The 19239-nt window shown below is 42.5% G+C and overlaps 1 protein-coding gene and 1 long non-coding RNA gene across 2 annotated transcripts in view; one reads left to right on the forward strand and one right to left on the reverse strand.

Annotated features, from left to right (window-relative positions):
* The window catches only part of LOC141512464 (uncharacterized), a 55930-nt gene that overhangs the window by 9459 nt on the left and 27232 nt on the right, over positions 1-19239 (reverse strand). The window contains exons 9-10 of the mRNA XM_074221435.1: positions 7276-7309; positions 339-348 (exon numbers count right to left, since the gene is read on the reverse strand). Coding sequence (XP_074077536.1) covers positions 339-348; positions 7276-7309 — 44 coding nt within the window. The remainder of the gene's footprint in view (positions 1-338; positions 349-7275; positions 7310-19239) is intronic.
* The window catches only part of LOC141512485 (uncharacterized), a 37867-nt gene continuing 21634 nt past the window's right edge, over positions 3007-19239 (forward strand). Inside the window, exons 1-2 of the long non-coding RNA XR_012475512.1 lie at positions 3007-3650; positions 10022-10111. This is a non-coding gene — a long non-coding RNA (uncharacterized LOC141512485). The remainder of the gene's footprint in view (positions 3651-10021; positions 10112-19239) is intronic.

A 19239-nucleotide genomic window follows, 5' to 3' on the forward strand; every position in this document is an offset into this window, starting at 1 on the left:
TCATCTCTTTCCTCAGTGTCTGGCTTTGAAATCAAGAAGTCACTGTTCCACAGTCTAGCTACAGACTCTCCTGTGTCTCATCCTGTTGCTACTCAATCTGCTCTTTCTACTTCTTTCCTTTTCTTCTGTGGTACCGGTGGAGATCTTGTTATGAATATCACTATAAATTAATGCTTGTAAAAGCTACAAGGTGTTTGGGGTTTTTCTTTGGGGGGGGGTTACAAGACAACAGGGTTAAGTGACTTGCCCAAAGTCACATATGCACCTAACTGCCCCATTACTGAGTGTAATGATTTAATGGGGTGGGGGGGGGATCTCCCTGAATGTAATGGCCTTACTGGAAAGTGCCTTGATAGGAGTAAAATAAAATGCTCATCATAACACAAGATCAAATTCTATCAAAATAGGGATCAGGAACTTTATGTTTCCTCCTTAAGGATCTGATTTCTCTCATCACACTCAATTTACATCAATGTACAACATGGAAACAATGGAAAGACTGACAGGCTGCCTTCTGTGGGGGGTGGAGGAGGGAAGCAAGAATGGGGGGAAAATTGTAAAATTCAAAATAAATAAAATCTTTCTTTAAAAAAAAAAAACAAAATAGGGATGAGGCAAACAGTGAGTAAAAAGCTAGGGAACCTTCTCTTACATACTGGAACCCATTCTGAAGAAACTGATTAAGCCAATTTGGTAGAAAGGGCTCCTTTAAGTTAAACTGCTGCTGATTTGTCTTTGGAAATAAAGAGGATTGGTTTTAGCTTGAAGAAAACTTGATTTTTTTGAAAGTGACCACTTGAGTTATCTAGTTCATCATGCCACAATTTCCCTACACAAAAACAGTTCTTTATCAATTAAAGTGCTTCCCTTCTCCTTAATCCTATCTAGTATGGCAGGATGCTTACTATGCAAAGGCCAATAAGGTGTTCTTTGGCCTGGGGAAAATAGCTCTGCTAAAGCCCTCTTTAAGCATCCAAAAACTGCAACATACCTGAAGGGCTACATCTCTTGCTGCTTTTTTTCAGGCTGTCCCAAGTTAATTCTTGCAAAAGGAGCAAATGAGATGATTTATAAGGTGCTTGGCAAATGTCGGAGCCATATAATCAGCCTAAACCATCTTTCCTGTCTCCATTGTCTTCCTCTCTGACATTATGTCAGAACTGCTGTAACTGAGGGTTCCACCTATGGAGGGTGAGGTGCTGGTTGATGCAGCACTGATATTTTCTTGGTGTTCATTATTAGGCCAAGATTAGTATTCTTGCAACTCAGACTCAGAGTGGGCATCGAGAGCTCAGTCATCTCTGAATAAAATGCCTTACCCCAAGTCTTCCTCCACCTACCTTGGCAGTATACTTTTCAGGGATGTCCACATAGATGAAGAGATAACTGTATTGCCAGAGTCAGCTCAGTGTTTGGGAGAGAAAGGTGTAGAAGAGAAGAGGTATTAAGATTGTCCACCAAACTGAAGGACTACAGATCCACGGTGCTGACCTACCCCATGGCTGTTTGCCTGTGAAACCTGGATGGTCTACCAGCACATATCAGGAAACTGAATTGCAACCATTTCAACTGTCTTAGGTTCTAATGATCACCTGGCTGGAGAAGACAGACACTGAGATCCTGCCTCAAGCTACACTGCCAAACACAAATGGACCAGTGACATAACTGAAGGCCAAATGTATATTTGCCTAAAAGACTATTTTATGGAGAACTCACAAGACAATCACTCACGTGGAAGTCAGAGGAACCAAGGACACTCTCAAAGTCTCTCTAAAGAATTCTGGAACAGACTAAAAAGCACTGGAGACGCTGGGAAAGGACCACCCAGCATGGCCTGACTGTATTAAAAAAAGGCACCAAGTTCTATGAGCAAAGCAGAACGGCAACAGTTCCAAAGAAACTTGAGATGGGCAATTTTAGAGAATCTCCATTAAAAATCTTCATATGGGGGGAGCTAGGTGGTGCAGTGGATAGAGCACCTATCTGGCCTGAGACACTTCGTAATTCCCTAGCTGTGTGACTGTGGGCTTCATCCTATTGCCTTACAGCCCCCCACCCCCCAAATGGACCACGTATGTCCAATCTGTGGTAGAGCCTTCTGAGCTCATGGTCTGTGGTCTGCCCAGCCACGGTATCTTGACCCGTTAGTCATGTCACTTTGAGTATGAAGGAGCACAACCAACGCTACCACACAGTTCCTTCACTTTCTAAAGACCCTGCTGACTTCTTAAAAAAGGTCAAAGGAAAGGGTTCCAGGAGACCCGGGAGGACTTGGATGGACGAGACGAGCAGCTCCGGGACGGTGCCGCAGGGGTCGGAAGTGGGGGCAGCCCTCACTCCACGCTTGTCCGGAAAGACTCAAGTGGGAAGAGGTTTCCCAAACCTTCAGTCAGCGGCTGCAAAGGAGAACTGGGTCACAAAAAAGTGTCTGTGTGCGCGCGCGTGTCTGTGTGTGTGCGCGTGTGTCCGTGTGGTGTGTGTGCGCGCGTGTGTCCGTGTGGTGAGTGTGTGCATGTCTGTGTGCGCGCGTGTGTCTGTGTGTGTCTGTGTGCGCGTGTGTCTGTGTGCGTGTCTGTGTGTGTACGCGTGTGTCCGTGTGGTGTGTGTGCGCGCGTGTCCTTGTGTCCGTGTGGTGAGTGTGTGTGCGCACCCGTGTGTCCGTGTGGTGTGTGCATGTCTGTGCGTGCGCGCGTGTCCGTGTGCGCGCGCGCGGCGGGCAGGTGCCGCTAGGCCCGCGCGGAGAGGAACCCGCCGCCCGTGGCCGGGGCACTAGGGAGCCGGGGGCGCCGGGCCGCGGGGAGCGATGGCGCCGGGGCCAGTCCCTTCCCTGCTCCCGCGGCCCGGCCCGGCGCGTCCCTGCAGCCGTCCTCACCTGGGGCCGGGCCGCTCCTTCGGGCTCCACGGCCTGGCGGCTGCGCGGGGGGCCCGAGGGCCCGGGGCGGGTTCGGCGCCCTCCGAGGGCCCCGGGGGCAGGAGGGGCCCCACAGGGCCCGGCCAGGCCTCCGCCCCCCACAGGCACAGAGGGAGGCGGGGCGGGCCCGAGGCCGGCCCGGCGAGGGCAGCCTGCGCCGCGGTGCCACACGGAGGCCCTCGGGGCCCGGGCTCCGGCCGGCGGACGCTCACCACGCCGGAGGCCGAGGAGCCGGGCCGCCCGCCCCAGCGGCAGCGCGGGTTCCGGGCCCGACACGTCACTTCCGGTCGGGCCCCGGCCCGACACGTCACTTCCTCCGCGCCTGCGGGCACAGACAAAAGACTCGGCCCCGCCCGGGCCCGGCCCCGGATGAGCTCCAGTCCGGCCCCTTTGTGCGCGCGCAGGCGCACCCGCCCGCCCGCGCTCATCGGTAGGACGCGCGGGGCAGGGGGCGGGGCCGAGGAGCGTCGGCGCGCGATCCCGGCCGCTGATTGGCTTGAAGGGGCCCCGCCTTCAGAGGGCCCAGGAGACCTCGCGTTCCCTCCGCTTGCGGGCGGCTCCTGCTGGGCACAGATGCCCTGATCCAAGGTCCGCGGCCGTGATGGCACTCGTGTGCCCCCGGCTGCCAGGGGGAGCGGGGATGACGTGACTCCGCGTCCTTAAACCCGCTGGCCATGAAGACACTCGGCTCACCACGGCCGGGCCGAGGGCCCTCCCTGAAGCCAGCTCGGAGCCAGAGGTGGGCAGGGTCAGGTTTGGAAGTCCTGTGTTCTTTATCCTGGCCCCGAGGGCTGCCCATGACCTTGGGAGGAGAAGGGGCTGGGGCTGTCACTTTACACCACCACCGACCCTAGGAAGGCTGGCCAGGCCATGATGCAGCCGGGCCTAGTCTCGGGAAGGTTTCAGCCAGCCTTCGAGGAATTATATTATCTCTCATGTCTCCAGCTAAGCCACTGATCACGCTGCCCTTACCTTCAAAATGGCACCCACCCTGAATGTTTAGTATTGTTTGCTCCCCCAAACCTATAAAAAGGGAAGGGATCCTTTTGCTTCAAGTCTTTAGCTAGAAACAGAGGAAACCAATACCCACCTTATTCACAGGTTAATCCCTTGTTAATAAATATTATCTTACCCAAAGAAACTTGTCTCATTTTTTTTGGTAAAATTATACCCAAATTTAGTAATAACAAAAATTAGGGCAGCACACAAACTCTGAAGTACAAAGATTGTACTTGTTTCTCATTCATTTCAGACCAGTACAGCTAACTGACACCAGGTGATTTTTTAGCGAAGGTTTGCCATTTCCTTTTCCACTTCATTTTAGAGATGAGGAAACTGAAGCAAACAGGATTAACTTGCCCAGGGACAAAGAGTAAGTGTCTAGGACCACATCTGAACCCATAAAGATGACTCTTCCTGGGGCAGCTAGGTGGCACAGTGGATAAAGCACTGGCCCTGGAGTCAGGAGTCCCTGGGTTCAAATCCAGTCTCAGACACTTAATAATTACCTAGCTGTAATTGGGCAAGCCACCTAACCCCATTGCTTTGTAAAAACCTTAAAAAAATGACTTCCTGACTTCACACCTGGCACTCTATCCACTGCACCATCTAACTGGCATTATGGAAAAATTGCTTACATTCTAATATGGGGAGATGATATTCAAGTCTCCTTTGAATAATGATCAGGCATGAAAGGCATAATTAGAAATTCTTCAAATAGTTTAGATATTACAGTGTTCATAAAAGTATAAAAAGAAAAGGTTAGGAAAAAGTATGTCACATAATGGAGGTGTCCAAATAGAAGTATTTACAACAGAAAGGGACAAGCTGTCTCCTGACCTAGTTAAAAGACAAACCCCAGAGGTCAGATGATGAAACATGCTACCTCTCTCTTAATAGAGATAAAGGACTCAAAAGTGCAGAATGGGACATACATTTAAGACACAAGGCTGGAATCTTGTTTCCTTCCTTTCTGAATTAGAGCACAAGCAAGACAGCTAAAAAGAATGTCTCTCTCGATAGGAAAAAAATTACATTGATTTTTAAAAATCATAAGAAAACATACAAATAACACAACTATGCAAAGGAAAATTATTAATGTGAGACAATTTTACTACATAAAATTTAAAAGATTTTAAAAATAGATGAACACAAAATAAGATGAATTTGAGCTTAAAGACTATCAAATAGGTGGTGCAGTGACTAGAGCACTAGCCCTGGAGTCTGGAGTACCTGAGTTCAAATCCAACCTCAGACACTTAATAACTACCCAGTTGTGTGGCCTTGGGCAAGCCACTTAACCCCATTGTCTTGCAAAAACCTAAAAACAAAAAACTATCAAATGTTATATCAAAATGGACATTAAAAGTCATATCAAAAATTGAGAAAATGCCTTCAAAATGGGTAGAAATGACTAAAAGGAAGCTATCAATACCCAATAAAAATCATAACATGAAAGAAAATTATGTGTGTAGGTGCATATACATATTAAAGGCATTATGTATGCGTAGGTATATTAGTCGGCTGTTGTCCTTCCTTCTCAAAGAGGATCCAAATGACATCACTATGTTAGAGTCAAGTGAGAATGGGTTCAACTGTGGCTGATGAGACCAATATCAGCTCTGCCATGAGTTGGGCACAAATAATCCATTGAACATTTGGAATGGTTCTCTAAATTTGTACATCTTGTGTTTCTTTTGATGTGTGTAATTACATACATATGTGTGTGTATCTGCCATATTGCCTGGCAGTTTCCCCATCATTTTGTAATGAATAGTAAATTCAGTTCCAGCACTTGAGGTCATTAGATTTGTTCAACAAAGAGTTATTGAGACAGTTCTTTCTTTATACAAGAGGATCATTGCATAGACTTCTTTGTAACATGATTTTCTAGGTAAAGTGAATTTGTTGGAGGATAAAGGGAGGCAGGGAAGGAAATGGGAAGGAGGCTGTCAACCTATGGAGGTCGAGGTGGGGGGGAGTAGTCATAATACAAGGACACTTGGAAATCTGAGACAGAGAAAGGACAGGAAGAGGAGGAACTTGAGGGCTGAAGCCAGTCAGATGGGAACTTGGTTAGACTTGAGATTAACACAAGGGGGCGAAACACAGACACAGAGAGGACCATGGATAGTCACATGGTGTCTGAGCATGAATGGATGGAAGATAGACATGAAGGCAGATATGGATTGAAAGGGACAAAGATGTGTCCTCTTCAGGTGCTGGAGAGCTCAAGCCAAACCCTGATCCTAAACTGTTGTGGTGGTTTATCCACACATCTGTTCTGCTTTCACTTAAAGGGTTTGGGGAAGGTTATGTTTTTAGGTTTTGTTTTTGATGGTGCTTAGAGGTTGGAGACTGAGACCAGGGTCAGGAGCCAAGAGAGAACCATCCTGGACAATAAATTAGCATAAGTTTTTTTTTGGATTGCAGATTTCTTCTCACTTCAGAGAGAAGTAAATAAGCACAAACATGTCATTCCTCAGAGAGACACAGCTAGAGAATGAAGCAGAATATGAACCCATCTTCCTGACTCTATCCAGAATAATATCCTACTTTCAAATATGCTGTTTTGAACTTAATTTAAATAAACAAAAGTGATCAGAATTTACAATCAACTGATTTTGCAATGAGACATTATTCTAGGAAAAAATAGTAATAGCCAACATTTATATGGTGATCTAATGTTTGCACAGCAGTTGACAAATATTGATCTTTTCATCTACTCTTGGAGGTAGGTGCTATTGTCTCCCATCTGCAGATGGGGAAACTCAGACTGCAATAGGTTAAGTGACATCCCCAGGCTCACGCAGCTAGTCTTAAGAGAGTGAATTTGAAGTCAGGTCTTGTGAATTCAGCGAAAATCTTCTATTTATTGTGTCACTGGCAGCTTAAAGAATTCATTTCAAAAATAAATGTCAAACATATAAAAAATATTTATACCAGGACTTTTGATGACTGCTAATAAGAAAAAAAAAGCAAGGTGAGCATGAACCAAGTGAAGAATGACTGAAGAAGTTATGGCATGGGAATACTATGGTCTGAAAGTGGAATAATAACAAACATTAGGAACTCAGGACAAAATCAACTGAACAGAATGAATTAAGACATGCCTTTAGCCATACTGATTTTCCACAATGATCATATTAATGAGGTTTTTGGCTTTAATATGAATTCTTTGATGTCTTATAAGGAAAGAATGTCCATTAAAAGCTTTACCACTCAAGGTTTCTCTCTATTGTGACTTCTCTGATGTGAAGCATGTGAGGAGCCACATCTGAAAGTCTTTCCACTTTGATTACATTCATAATGTTTCCAGTGTGGACGTTCTCATGACTAGCAGGATCAGAATTTCTTCTAAAAACTTTTCCACATTCATTACATTCATAAGGTTTCTCTTCATCGTGGATTCATGTTTATAACTAAGAGTGGAGAGAATGTGAAAGCCTTTCCGCATTGCTTACATTCAGAAGGTTTCTTTCCAGTTTGATTTCTCTGATGTGCAATAAGACAATAGTGGTCCTTAAAAATCCTCAAACTTGGTGCCTAAGTGTATTCTCTCCGTGGAACTGAACAGATGTTCTCTATTGTACTTTCAACCCTTTCTTCAAATGCATTTAGCTGATTACAATTTTATGTTGTTTTATTTAGGTACTTTTCCTACCATTCTGTATGTCCCAGTTTTGATGCTCTATCATATCACACGATAAAATATTTGTAAATGTCATGAAAAACTGAGAAAAGACTTACTCTTTTCGGCTGTACTAATGTTGTTATACTACCTTATTATCTATTTCAGATCTGCAGATATGATACCATTTGTTGCAATTATACTAAATATTCACATTATTTCACTATTATATCTTTTTTTTTAGTTTTTTGCAACGTAATGGGGTTAAGTGGCTTGCCCAAGGCAACACAGCTAGGTCATTATTAAGTGTCTGAGACCGGATTTGAACTCAGGTAGTCCTGACTCCAGGGCCGGTGCTCTATCCACTGCCCCACCTAGCTGCCCCTCACTATTATATCTTTAAGCACTCTGATTTCCCTAGTCATCATATTTAAGATTATATTTTGTGTTTTAGCTAAGATCTCATCATGATTGTCAATAATGTTTTTGATATTCATCTGGAGTATATTGGATTCTGTTTGGATCTATCACATTTTGAGGGTAGCCATTATCTTTTTGTTTTTAAATATTTATTTCTGAATCCCTCTGTTCCCCAAGGGAAAAAAAGGTCTAAATGTTTTTTCAATAAATGAAAATTTTAAAATCTATGTACTTTCTATCCCAAAAAAGATTATTTCTGGACAACTTGCTTCACCACTAGTCCCTCATCAACACTTTTCACTAAAGGAATCAAGAATCCCTTGGGTGTTGGGGATGATTGATTGTCCAAGTGGTTTGAGCAAAAAAAAGATTTAATGACATCTTGAGTCCAATTTTTTTTTTTTAACAAATACATTTTTCCTCTGGGAAAACAAGCATGTTTATAACTACAGCATAAAAAAAAGTAGTTAAAAGACAATTAAACTGGTGAAATGTATTTTGCTAAAATGCCCTGTACAAAATGCATAGCTTCCAAAATCTTAAAGCAAAACTTAAATGAATTATAAGAGGAAACAGATAGTAAAACTATATCAGGTGGAATTTCTATCAGGAATATAGAGTTGATATGGGGCAGTGAGGTGGTGCAGTGGATAGAGCACCGGTCCTGGAGCCAGGAGGACCTGAGTTCAGATTCATCCTCAGATACCTAATAATTGTCTAGCTTGTGACCTTGGGTAAGTCACTTAACTGCATTGCCTTAAATAAAAAAATAAATTTAATTATAAAGGGAATATAGAGTTGATTCAATTATCAGGAAAACTATCAGTAGACTTGACCATATCAACAAAAACCAATAAATATCAATATCTCAATAGATACAAAGGTTTTGACAAAATACAATAGTCATTCTTATCAAAAATACTGTAATAAATGGAGTTTTCCTTAAAAATAATAACTAGCCTCTATCTAAAATCCTCAGAATTCATTATTAGTAAGAAGGATAAGCCAAAAGCCTCCCCAATAAGAGCAGGGGTGAAGTTTGGATGGCTATTATCAACACTACTATCCAATACTGTATTTGGAATTCTAGATCTAGCTATATGAGAAGAAAAAGAAATTAAAGGAATTAGAATAGGCACTGAGGAAAAGAAACTACCACCCTGCAGAGGATATGATGATGTACTTAGAGAATCTACATGGACACTGGTCTCCTGGCTGATCCTTCATGGAGACCCTCTATCTCCTGACTTGGTGACTTTCAATTGGTTTTCTCTATAGTTGGCAATGTTCTGCTTCTTCCCTGGGCATTCTAACTTCCTTCAAACCTTATTTAAAAATCTCTCCATTTAAGCAAAGGATTTTTCCAGGTCCCCCAAACTATGTGAACCTTCTCTCCCAGAGGATCTCCCCTTCATAATGAATAGAATGTTGACCCATCCCACTGGTCACAACATCCTGAAGGGGAGATTCACATCTGTGGAGGTCTGGCATAACTGACAGGGCCCTCCTTTTAGTGTAATGTCTAATATCCAGATCCCCCCAAAATATAATGAATACAATAAGCTTTTATAACTATTCCTGGTCAAAGTACTTAGATACTGTGAGGAATGGAACATGACCCTTAAACTTTGAAAGAAAGACTAGTCTTGCCTTCTTTAATCTCTTTAGAATTTGAAAAGCAAATCTTGTCTGGCACTCCTTAAATCAAGAAAGAATTCAGTTTACCATTAGACTTTACTCTACTCTCCTTGTACTCAAAAATCTGTTACTTCCCTCAAGGAAAATAGCACTGCTGACGAAAGATTCTGAGACCAAATAACAGAATGGTCACAGATATGTTTAAGGTTTTGTCTACTCTTGTTACCTATATTCTGTTTCCCCTCCCTTGTTGCTGTATAAATTTTCTGATTTCCCTCAGTTTAAGGAGATCATTCTGAGATGATCTCCATTTACCTAAAGATGCTGGGTAAATTCCAGAGAAATAAAACTTCATGTATAATCTCTTTTTTATTATTGTTGTTGTTGTTATGTTAAATCTGTTCTAATGCTCTTAATTTTAGGTTAACATCAGCTAAGAATCAAGACAACTGGAGATGGTCTTGGATGCCAGACAACCAGAGTTAAGTGATTTTCCCAAGGTCACACAGATAGTAAGTATTAAGTGTCTGAATCTGGATTTGAACTCAAGTCCTCCTTGATTCATGAGTCCATGCTCTTTCCATTGCTCCACCTAGCTACCACCTAGAAGGGTCAGAAGGGGAAGGGAAGAGTTACACAAAAGGAAATGTGATTAAAAAATAACTTTGCAGAGGTTGAATGAGGATCTGTGTTATTGTCCTTTGCACCTGCTCAAGGAGGTTGCTGTTCACTTCCTATGCTCATTAGTATAATGGGGGGGTGTGTTTAGAGGTGATTGTATCAATTAAGATTGTGACCCTGGCCAATGATTAGCACAAAGGGGGCGGAATAAGTCTTTCAAACTGCATATAAGACCCAGCTTTGCTGTGATTCCACACCCTCTTTCCCAGGGAGAGGTGATCCTTTTGTTAAGATGTCTTATAGGGAAACTAGGATCTGATGGGGAAACAGACCAAGACCATGGGTCCAGAAAGGTGGTGAAGGGGACACCAGGTAGGAGCTTTGGTGCCTGATTCCAGAGGGGGTGGTGCTTGGGGCAGGAAGGCAGAACTTGTGGATCCTTCCAGGGGGTGGATCTGAAGGCAGAAGAATGTTATCACTAACAAGAAATTGGGAGAAACCTAGGCACTGATGGAAAGGCTGAAAGCAGGACTCCTGGATCCCTGTGAATAAAATATGAAGTTTGTGAAAGGAGAACCCAAGGGTAAAGACAGCCAGAAGCCAAGAAATGGATGGAGTGCTGATTGAGACCTACTTGGGACCTGCACCCACATAACACTTCCAGAAGGCAGAGGGATCCCAGATTGAAAGAGAAAACAATAAATTCAAGGAAACTGCTGCCAAAAAACAGTCTAGTGGATTGATAAGAACTGGTGAAGGTCAATTCTGACATTAGGCATAGGGTTATAAATAGGGTTAAGGATAAAAAGTTAACTGGTCAAAAGTTGTGGGTGTGCCTACTTTTAGGTTCTTTTGACTCCAGGGCCAGTGCTCTGTTCACTATACCACATAGCTTTCCCCTAAAAACAGTTTTGTTTTGTTTTTGTTTTTTGCAAGGCAGTGGGGGTTAAGTGACTTGTTCAAGGTCACACCGCTAGGTAATTATTGTGTCTGAGGTCAGATTTCAACTCAGGTCCTCCTGACTCCAAGGCTCTATCCACTGAGCCACCTAGCTGCCAAGTGTGCCTACTTTTACACACTCTTTCCTACAGGATAGTAAATGAAAACTTTTCCTGGCTTCATCAGTGGTCTGAGTTCTTGATAAGACACTTGCTTCCTTCCATTTTATTTCTTACACCAGAGAAGGCAAGGCTGTCTTGGCAGGAAGACTCCCAAGCAATTTCTATTACCCTGCCCACAGGGAGCTCACAATATAATGGAGGAGGTAACAGGCCAAGAACTATGAATAAACAAGTTCTAGACTAGACAGTTGACATGGGAATAATCTCAGAGGCAAACCCTCAAAGAAGGCCTAGGAAAGGCAAAAGGAAGTTTCTGAGTTGAGGTTTCAAGGATACTATGGAAGGAGGAGGCCCCTATGGGGCCAGACAGTGAGTGTCCAGTTGGGAGATGGTCAGGAAGACCAAGGAGGACAGAGCCCAGGGTGGGAGGACCTGAGGGGCCTGAGGGAGAGGAAAGACTGGTAGGGAGAAAGGAGCCAGACTAGGAATGTTTCTCTGAATGGGAGCAGATTGTTGCTAACTTGGAGGGAAAACTGAGCCAACACACAGTTGGTCCATAGTGGAGCAGAAAAAGAGTGGGCAGATCTGGTGTACGGCACAGCATTTGCTCAATTGGGCTAGAACACTTGCAAACACCAAGACTGGTTTGATGAAAACGATGGGGAAATACAGAAGCTGATAAATGAGAAATGAGAACTCCACAGGGTTTACTAGCAGGACAGTTCAGCCATTTCTAAGAAGGAGGCATTTAATTCCATCAAAAGTAAAGTATAAGTGCAACTTAGAGAGACACAGGATTCTTGACTCAGTAAGAAGGCGGATGAAATTCAGCTTTCTTTCTTCAGACAGTAACAAACCAAAATGCTTTTATGATGCCCTGAAGACTATTTATGGGCCAGACATATGGTGCATCTCAACTACTCAGTGCTGATGAATCCACACTGAATAACGATAGGGACGTGATCCTAGAGAGATGGGCTGACCACTTCCATAGTGTTCTTAGCAGACCATCATCAATCAATGCAGAAGCCATTGACCATTTACCTCAAGTTGAAGTCATTCAGTCCCTTGCTGAAGTTTGAACTGCAGAGGAGGTTTTGAATTCCGTTAGACTCCTTTCAAGTGACAAAGCACCTGATGCTGATTCTATACCTGAGATTCTATAGCTGAGATCTACAAGGTTGGGGGGTTCACTGCTCATCCAAAAACTGACTGAAATTGCAGGAAGAGGTTATCTCCTAAGAATTCAAGGATGCCTCCATCATCTCTATAAAGGTAAAGGGAACAGATTGTCCTATGACAATCACAGAGGTATTTCTCTTTTATTCATCATTGGTAAGATTCTTGCCAGAGTCCCTCTCAAAAGGCTGATCCTTCATCTGGAAGTTGGTCACCTCCTTGAGAGCCATTTTTGGCTTCAGAAAGTGTAGAGGAAGAATCAATATGGTGTTTGCTACCTGACAACTCCAGAAAAAAATGACAGGAACAGAACAGAAGTCTGTAAACAACATTTGTAGATCTGACCAAGGCCTTTTTTATTTTGAGGGTTTATGGGAAATTACATCAAAATTTGGTTGCTTGGAGAAGTTCATCAGTATTGTATGTCAGTTCCATGATGGTATGCATGCCTGGGTTCTGGGTACTGGATGATGCTCCCAAGATTTCCCAGTCACCACCGGAATGAAACAAGGATGTGTCCTTTGCTTTCATGCTTTTATTTGCTTTCCAATTACATACAATGGCAGTTCCTACCAATCATTCTTTTTGGTAAGGGTTTTGAATTTTACAATTCTGCCCACCCCCTCCTTTCCCTCTCCCCTCCCTATAGCAATCTAATATAGTCTTTACATTTGTTTCTATAGCATGATGCTTTCAGTCATGTTATCAAACACTTTCACTGAGGATAAATAAGAATAAGGCTACAAACCAAGACAAAAGTGGAGGGAGTGTTGGTGTGTGATATTTTATTTGTGGATGATTGTGCCCTCAATGCAGCCTCTGAAGCCAAGATGCAACAAAGTATGGTTCGATTCTCATGTTTGTGCTCATTTTGGTCTAACAATTAACACCAAGCAAGCCTAAGTGCTCCATCAGCCAGCATGGCACCATCCATATGTAGAACCATCGATTACAGCAAATGGAGAAGGTTTGAGTAATGTGGACAAGTTCACTTCCCTTGGTAATGTCCTTTCCAAGGAGATACACCTTGATAATGAGGTTGACACTTGCATTACCAGAGCTAGCTCAGTATTTGGGAGGCTCCAAAAGAAAGTGCGGGAGAGAAGAGGTCTAAAACTAATGACTATTGTGCCGACCTCATTGCGCTATGCCTGTGAAACCTAGATAGTCTACCAGCACCAGGTCAGGAAACTGAATCACCTCCATTTAAATTGATCACCTGGCAGAAGATGCCAGACCCTGAGGGTCTTTCTTGAGCTGAACTGCCTGGCATTCCAACATTACTACAGAAAGTGCAACTATGATGGGCTGGACACATTGTTAGAATGCCTGATGTACACTTGCAAAAAAGACTATTCTATGGGGAACTCACACAGGGCAAGGCTCATAAGGGGGTCAGAAGAAGCGACACTGAGACAGCCTGAAAGTATTGAAGAACTTTAGAATTGATTTTGAAGCATGGGAGACATTGGCACAGGACCACCCAACATGCCAGGCCCTCATCAGTGAGGGGGCTGCACTCTAGTAGGAAATTAGAATGGAAGCATCTCAAAGGAAATGTGACATGTGTAAATTTAGAGTGTCCACCCCAAGGTTCACATGGACTATTTGTGCCAGACCTGTGGCAGAGCATTCCGAGCTTGTATTGGTCTGATCAGCCCCAGTTGGACACACTGTCATTTGTCTCAGACATAATGATGTCATTTTGGTCTTTGATAAAGGACAAGAACCAACCAAATGAGGTTATTGAACTAATACTGCTGCAAGGGTGGGGTGTTCTTGACCTTGACAGGGGCAGAGAGGAGAAAGGGGAGTCTTCAGTGAATGCTACAATGGTAGACTCTATAGGATGTGGCCATTGATTAGAGGTGAGAAATGAGGGGACCTCAGGCTGCAAGTCTTGGGGACTTGGAGATATATTGTGCCCTTAACAGCAAAAAGGAAGTTTGATAACATGAGGAGGGATGGGGGGGGTTGATATTAAATTCATTTTTGGGACATGTGGAGTTGAATATGTGTATAGAATGAAGGCAGAGAAAAAAAGGAGCAGCACGATAAGAACAACAAACTTGCCCACCCCCAAACTCCTCCAGATCTTGAACATGCCCCTAGATTGGAGCCTGATGGGGAAATCCAAAAAGCAAGTCACAGGGAACCCATAGGGTAGAGGGAGACAGAGAGGTCTATGGTCACTGGGGACAGGGTCAGGAGGAGCTTTTAAAGGGATAGACCCTACAAACAGCCTGACTAGGGCACAGGGTCTGAGGTGGATTACCACCACTTGTGGCATTCTTGGGTAAGAATCAGAAGCAAGACCAAGGCTGAAGGAAGCCCAAATTCAGCATCAGCAACTGGGGCTTTTGAACCCAGGAACAGAACGAGGACTTAGCTACAGTTTCGAGTCAAATCTGAAGCCTGCAGTGGCACAACCAGTGCAGAAAGTCCAGACCAAAAGGGAGCCTGCAGTCTTGTCCTTCTTGGGAAATACCTTCAGAAATACAGGGGGGAAGAGTTGAGCTGGTTTGGAAGGACACCTATGAGGAAGGTGGAATGGAAGCAGTTCAAAGGAAACATGACATACATAAGGGACAGAAAGAAGGGGCTAGGGGCAGGGTCATCTCAATTCTCAATCCAAGGGAGTTCTGAATGGCACTCACAGGAAGTGAGGAAGGAGCAAAGATTCCATAATGATTCCATTTGGCCCTCCCTGATGAAGAGAATGGGCATTTTTCCTATCTTCAGATCTCTTTGTGTGGCCTTTGGTTAGAAGGAAATCTTGTCTTGGGAGGAAGGGGCCAGAAGTTCTGCTCCCATTGGAGAACTGATAAGGTGTAGATGTACTAAGGAAAGATGGTTCTTCTGGTAAAGGAAAGATTCATTTCATGCATTTCTCAAAATGACTGCTGGCAGCAGCCAACAAAGCAAGCACTTGCAATGGCCCACAGCCTTTAGGAAGACTCACAATATCCTGAGGAGATACTGAGCATCTCCAGTGGGAAGACAAGGTGCTCCTCCAGCATCACCTCCCTGAACAAGGTCTTGGAGCAGTACCTTGTTGGGTCCAATCCCTGAGGGTGAAAGTAACAGCCTCATCTTTGGCTATCACTGATCCCTCAAACATACTTTAGTTGGACCAATTTTGGCTATGTTAGATTCTGTGATTTGACAGATCGCATTTACCTCACTAGGATAAAAATATCTGGGGTCCTTGACTTCTCCTTCCCGCTCCCATCTTCTCATGACCTTGCATTCCCTTCTCTCCCTTTCCATTGTTGCCAGTCTAGCCTGGGCCTTCCTGTCATCTTACCAGGACATTCTAAAAATGCCTCTTCATTGCTCTCCTGCCTCCAGCCTTCTTTTCTAGTCCATCCAACAGATTCTTCAACTACTCTGCACAGGATATTCCAAAAAGGAAGCCTTTATTTGTGGTTTCTCACTGAAATCAAATCACTACACTTCTTTAAAATATTCTAGTATGGAGCTAGACTCCAAATACTTAAAATGATGACATCTTAGATGATACTCTGATCATTTTAAATGAATTTTTTAACAATAAAATCAAAAATCCACCAAAATAAAAGAATTTACATTTAAAAACATTCATTTAGCCTGGGCCTAGAAATGAACCCAGCTGCCCCTGGATCTTATTCCCTAACATCATATAGAGCTTCAGATTTGTAATTTAGCATTTATAATTGAGCATTGTCATCCTTTTTTCTAAGCATTTAATATCTACTACTCTGAAACCAAAGGCTTGATTACTTCCTGAGTTCCTCAAATTAGTGCAGTGCTTATTTCTGTGTAAGGATTTTAATTCACTATAAATGAGGAAATCAAAAAATCAAATTTCAAAAACCTTCATAATCTATTCCAATTGTAGTTAAGCTCTGAAAAATTATTCACAAAGGTGGCAACACATCTTTCAGGGTTTCCTTCTTCAACCCCCTCCCTCTGCCACCTTCCCGTTTTCTCTAAAGCTTCTCTTCTAAAAAGACTACAGGAGTCTTTTCCCCTTCATTGCTTACAACTGACCTGACTACAACATAACCCAAATCTCCTTTTAACTTTTTTTAAAGGTTTTTTCCTTCATTTATTCTTGGGATAATTCATTTTGTTGAATGTTTTCCCTGATACCTTTCCTTTTTTTTTTCTGTGGTCTGGACAGATTTTCTTTTGTTTTTGCAGTCACACTTATGTTTTGGGGTTTTTTATGATAGGAATGCTTCAGATGCTTCTCATTGATTATCCACTTCTTTCCCCCATTATTAGGCTTATGATTGCAGAATATCGGTAGATAACATTTATTAAACTCAGTGTAAGGAAGACAACATGAAGACAACTATATGCAAACAAATTACAGGAATGGGATAAAGTAAAATTTGCCAACAGAAAGGACATGTAACCTTCGATTTATTCTCGAGCACCTTTGCTCTTCAGGATGTAATTCCATTCTCTTTTGTGGTTTCAAAATGATCTTGTTATTCAAATTTCCTTACTTTTCTATTTAAAGAACATTTGGTTGAACATTGGATTTGTAAAATTTAACTATAGTTTTGGCGTTTGCAAGTTTCCTGCCTCTCCTCCATGAGACACAACTGAATGTTATTTCAATTGGCACTTCTTTTCTGAGTTCAGAAGTTCTAAGCAGTTTTCTTTTATTATTTCTTGCATTATGGTGCCCTTACCACTTCTATCCCTTTGGTTCTCTTCAAGAAGGTGTAGTCTAAGTGCCACCTCCCAGCATTTAGAATAGTGCATCTGCCTCACCACTGGCACTTAATAAGCTACCAGAAACTTGAGCTAAACTGCTAAGCATTCAGACTCTACTGCAGAGAGTACAACTCCAAAGGGCAGACCACATTATTCCAATGCCAAATGCTTCATTTGCCTAAAAAGAGAACTCACCAAGGTTTGTGCTCACATAAAAGTCAAAAGAAGTGACACAAAGACATTTTCTGGGTCCCTCTTAACAACCATGGAATTGGGGGCAGTTTGGTGGCATAGTGGATGAGGCACCAGCCCTGAAGTCAGTAGGACTTGAGATTCCTCTAGTCTTTCTCCTCAAATCACTTTGCTTTGAATATATTTTGTATTCATTTATCTAATTCCTAAGGATTATGGCTGGAAGCACAGGGGCTAGAGAACTCTGTCAGTTTTGCCATACACAGTCTGAAGTCTAAGTTCAATCTAGAGAACCTCTAAATAGAGAGTCACCATTCTCATGCCAATAAAGTTCATGAACTCATACACCCAGGGATGATGTTAATTATATGAGTTATGTTTCAAAATTCTAAATGTTTCTCTAAAAAGCATCCAATGTAAAAAATATAAATTGGGTATAAGATTCTTTATTCCTCCCAATGGTTCAGTCAATAAATATTAAGTATCACTCCTTGCCAGACATTTTGCTTAGCGCTGAGGGAAGGGGTAAAGGAATGGGTCAGGGAATGAGGAAAGGTAAGAGGTCCTACAAAAGACACAGAGGGTGGCCCCAACCGAGACTGCCAAGGAGGCCAAGTAATCACCAGTCAGCTCATAAGGGAAGATGTCTGAAGCTCAGAAGGCTTTTCCATGTGTATTTTACTATTCTCCTATTCAATTTCATGAATAATAATAGTACCCTTTAAAAAATTCTGATTGGTACTAAAATGGGTGAATTTCAGCAAAATGAATACACATGCAAAAAAACCCCCCTAAATATGAATTTATAAAACATGGGTACAAAATTATTCATCATCCATCAACAGCATTATTTAATCACCTAGAGATTAGCATAAAGTGCCAGACACTGTGCTACATGTTGGGGATAAAAAGAAAAAAATTCATGCCCTCAGGGAGTTGACATTCTAATAACTAAGCTGGGTTTATTGCAGGAATGAAATGTTGGTATACAGAAGAAATATTATCAACATATTACAGCACATAAATTAAAAAATTCACACTATGAATATATTTGAGAAAAGTCCAACAAAACATGGCATTCCTTGATTTAAAATGAACATTGTTTTTTTTTTTAAACACATTTTTGTAGTAGACCGGTTAAGAACCACCGTTGCTCAATTTGATAAATTTTCCCATTAATCCACTCGATGAGATTTCTGAAGAACTCTCATGGAACTAGACATTTATCCTAGAGCATTTCTGAAGATGTAAAAAAACTGACTAGTCTCCAGTGACTAGGGGCTGACTCATATATGGCTGCCAATTAATTATCAGGGTACGTGATCTCATGGAACCTCTCCCTTCTATATTCTACAAGAGTGAGCTTTGGAAACTGCTCTCTTCTTGTACTCTTATCCACTGTATTTTCGGCAAGGGGTTGGGCAAGAGGGAGAGTGCATTTCTCTTTCCCCAGCAGCAATGAGAGTTTATAACAAATATGTATATTAAAGGAGATAACTGATTGCTTAGGAAAAACCAAGACTGGATATTTCTTTTCAACTTTTCATATACTAATAGCCTTAAAAAAATTACTCCCTACAAAGTCTGTTCCTTTTTATCCTCAAGTTACCTACATTAGACAATATCCCATGCTGCTTAGAGGATCTCACTTTGCACTTTACCTACACCAATTTTTTTTTTTTAATTTCCAAATGACCTATTATTTCAAGATGGAAAAAAGCCACCTACACTTAGGGGTTTCTCTTTTTTTTTTCAAATCCTATTCTTTAAATGCTTGCAGTCTGGTTCTTTGATCACACCACTTGGATCAAACTGTTCTTTTCAAGAAAAGAGATGAGGAGAGTAATCAGGAAGCTATTACCTTAGTCCAAGTGTGA

The sequence above is a fragment of the Macrotis lagotis genome, chromosome 1 (assembly GCF_037893015.1).
Source record: "Macrotis lagotis isolate mMagLag1 chromosome 1, bilby.v1.9.chrom.fasta, whole genome shotgun sequence".
NCBI lineage: Eukaryota > Metazoa > Chordata > Mammalia > Peramelemorphia > Peramelidae > Macrotis > Macrotis lagotis.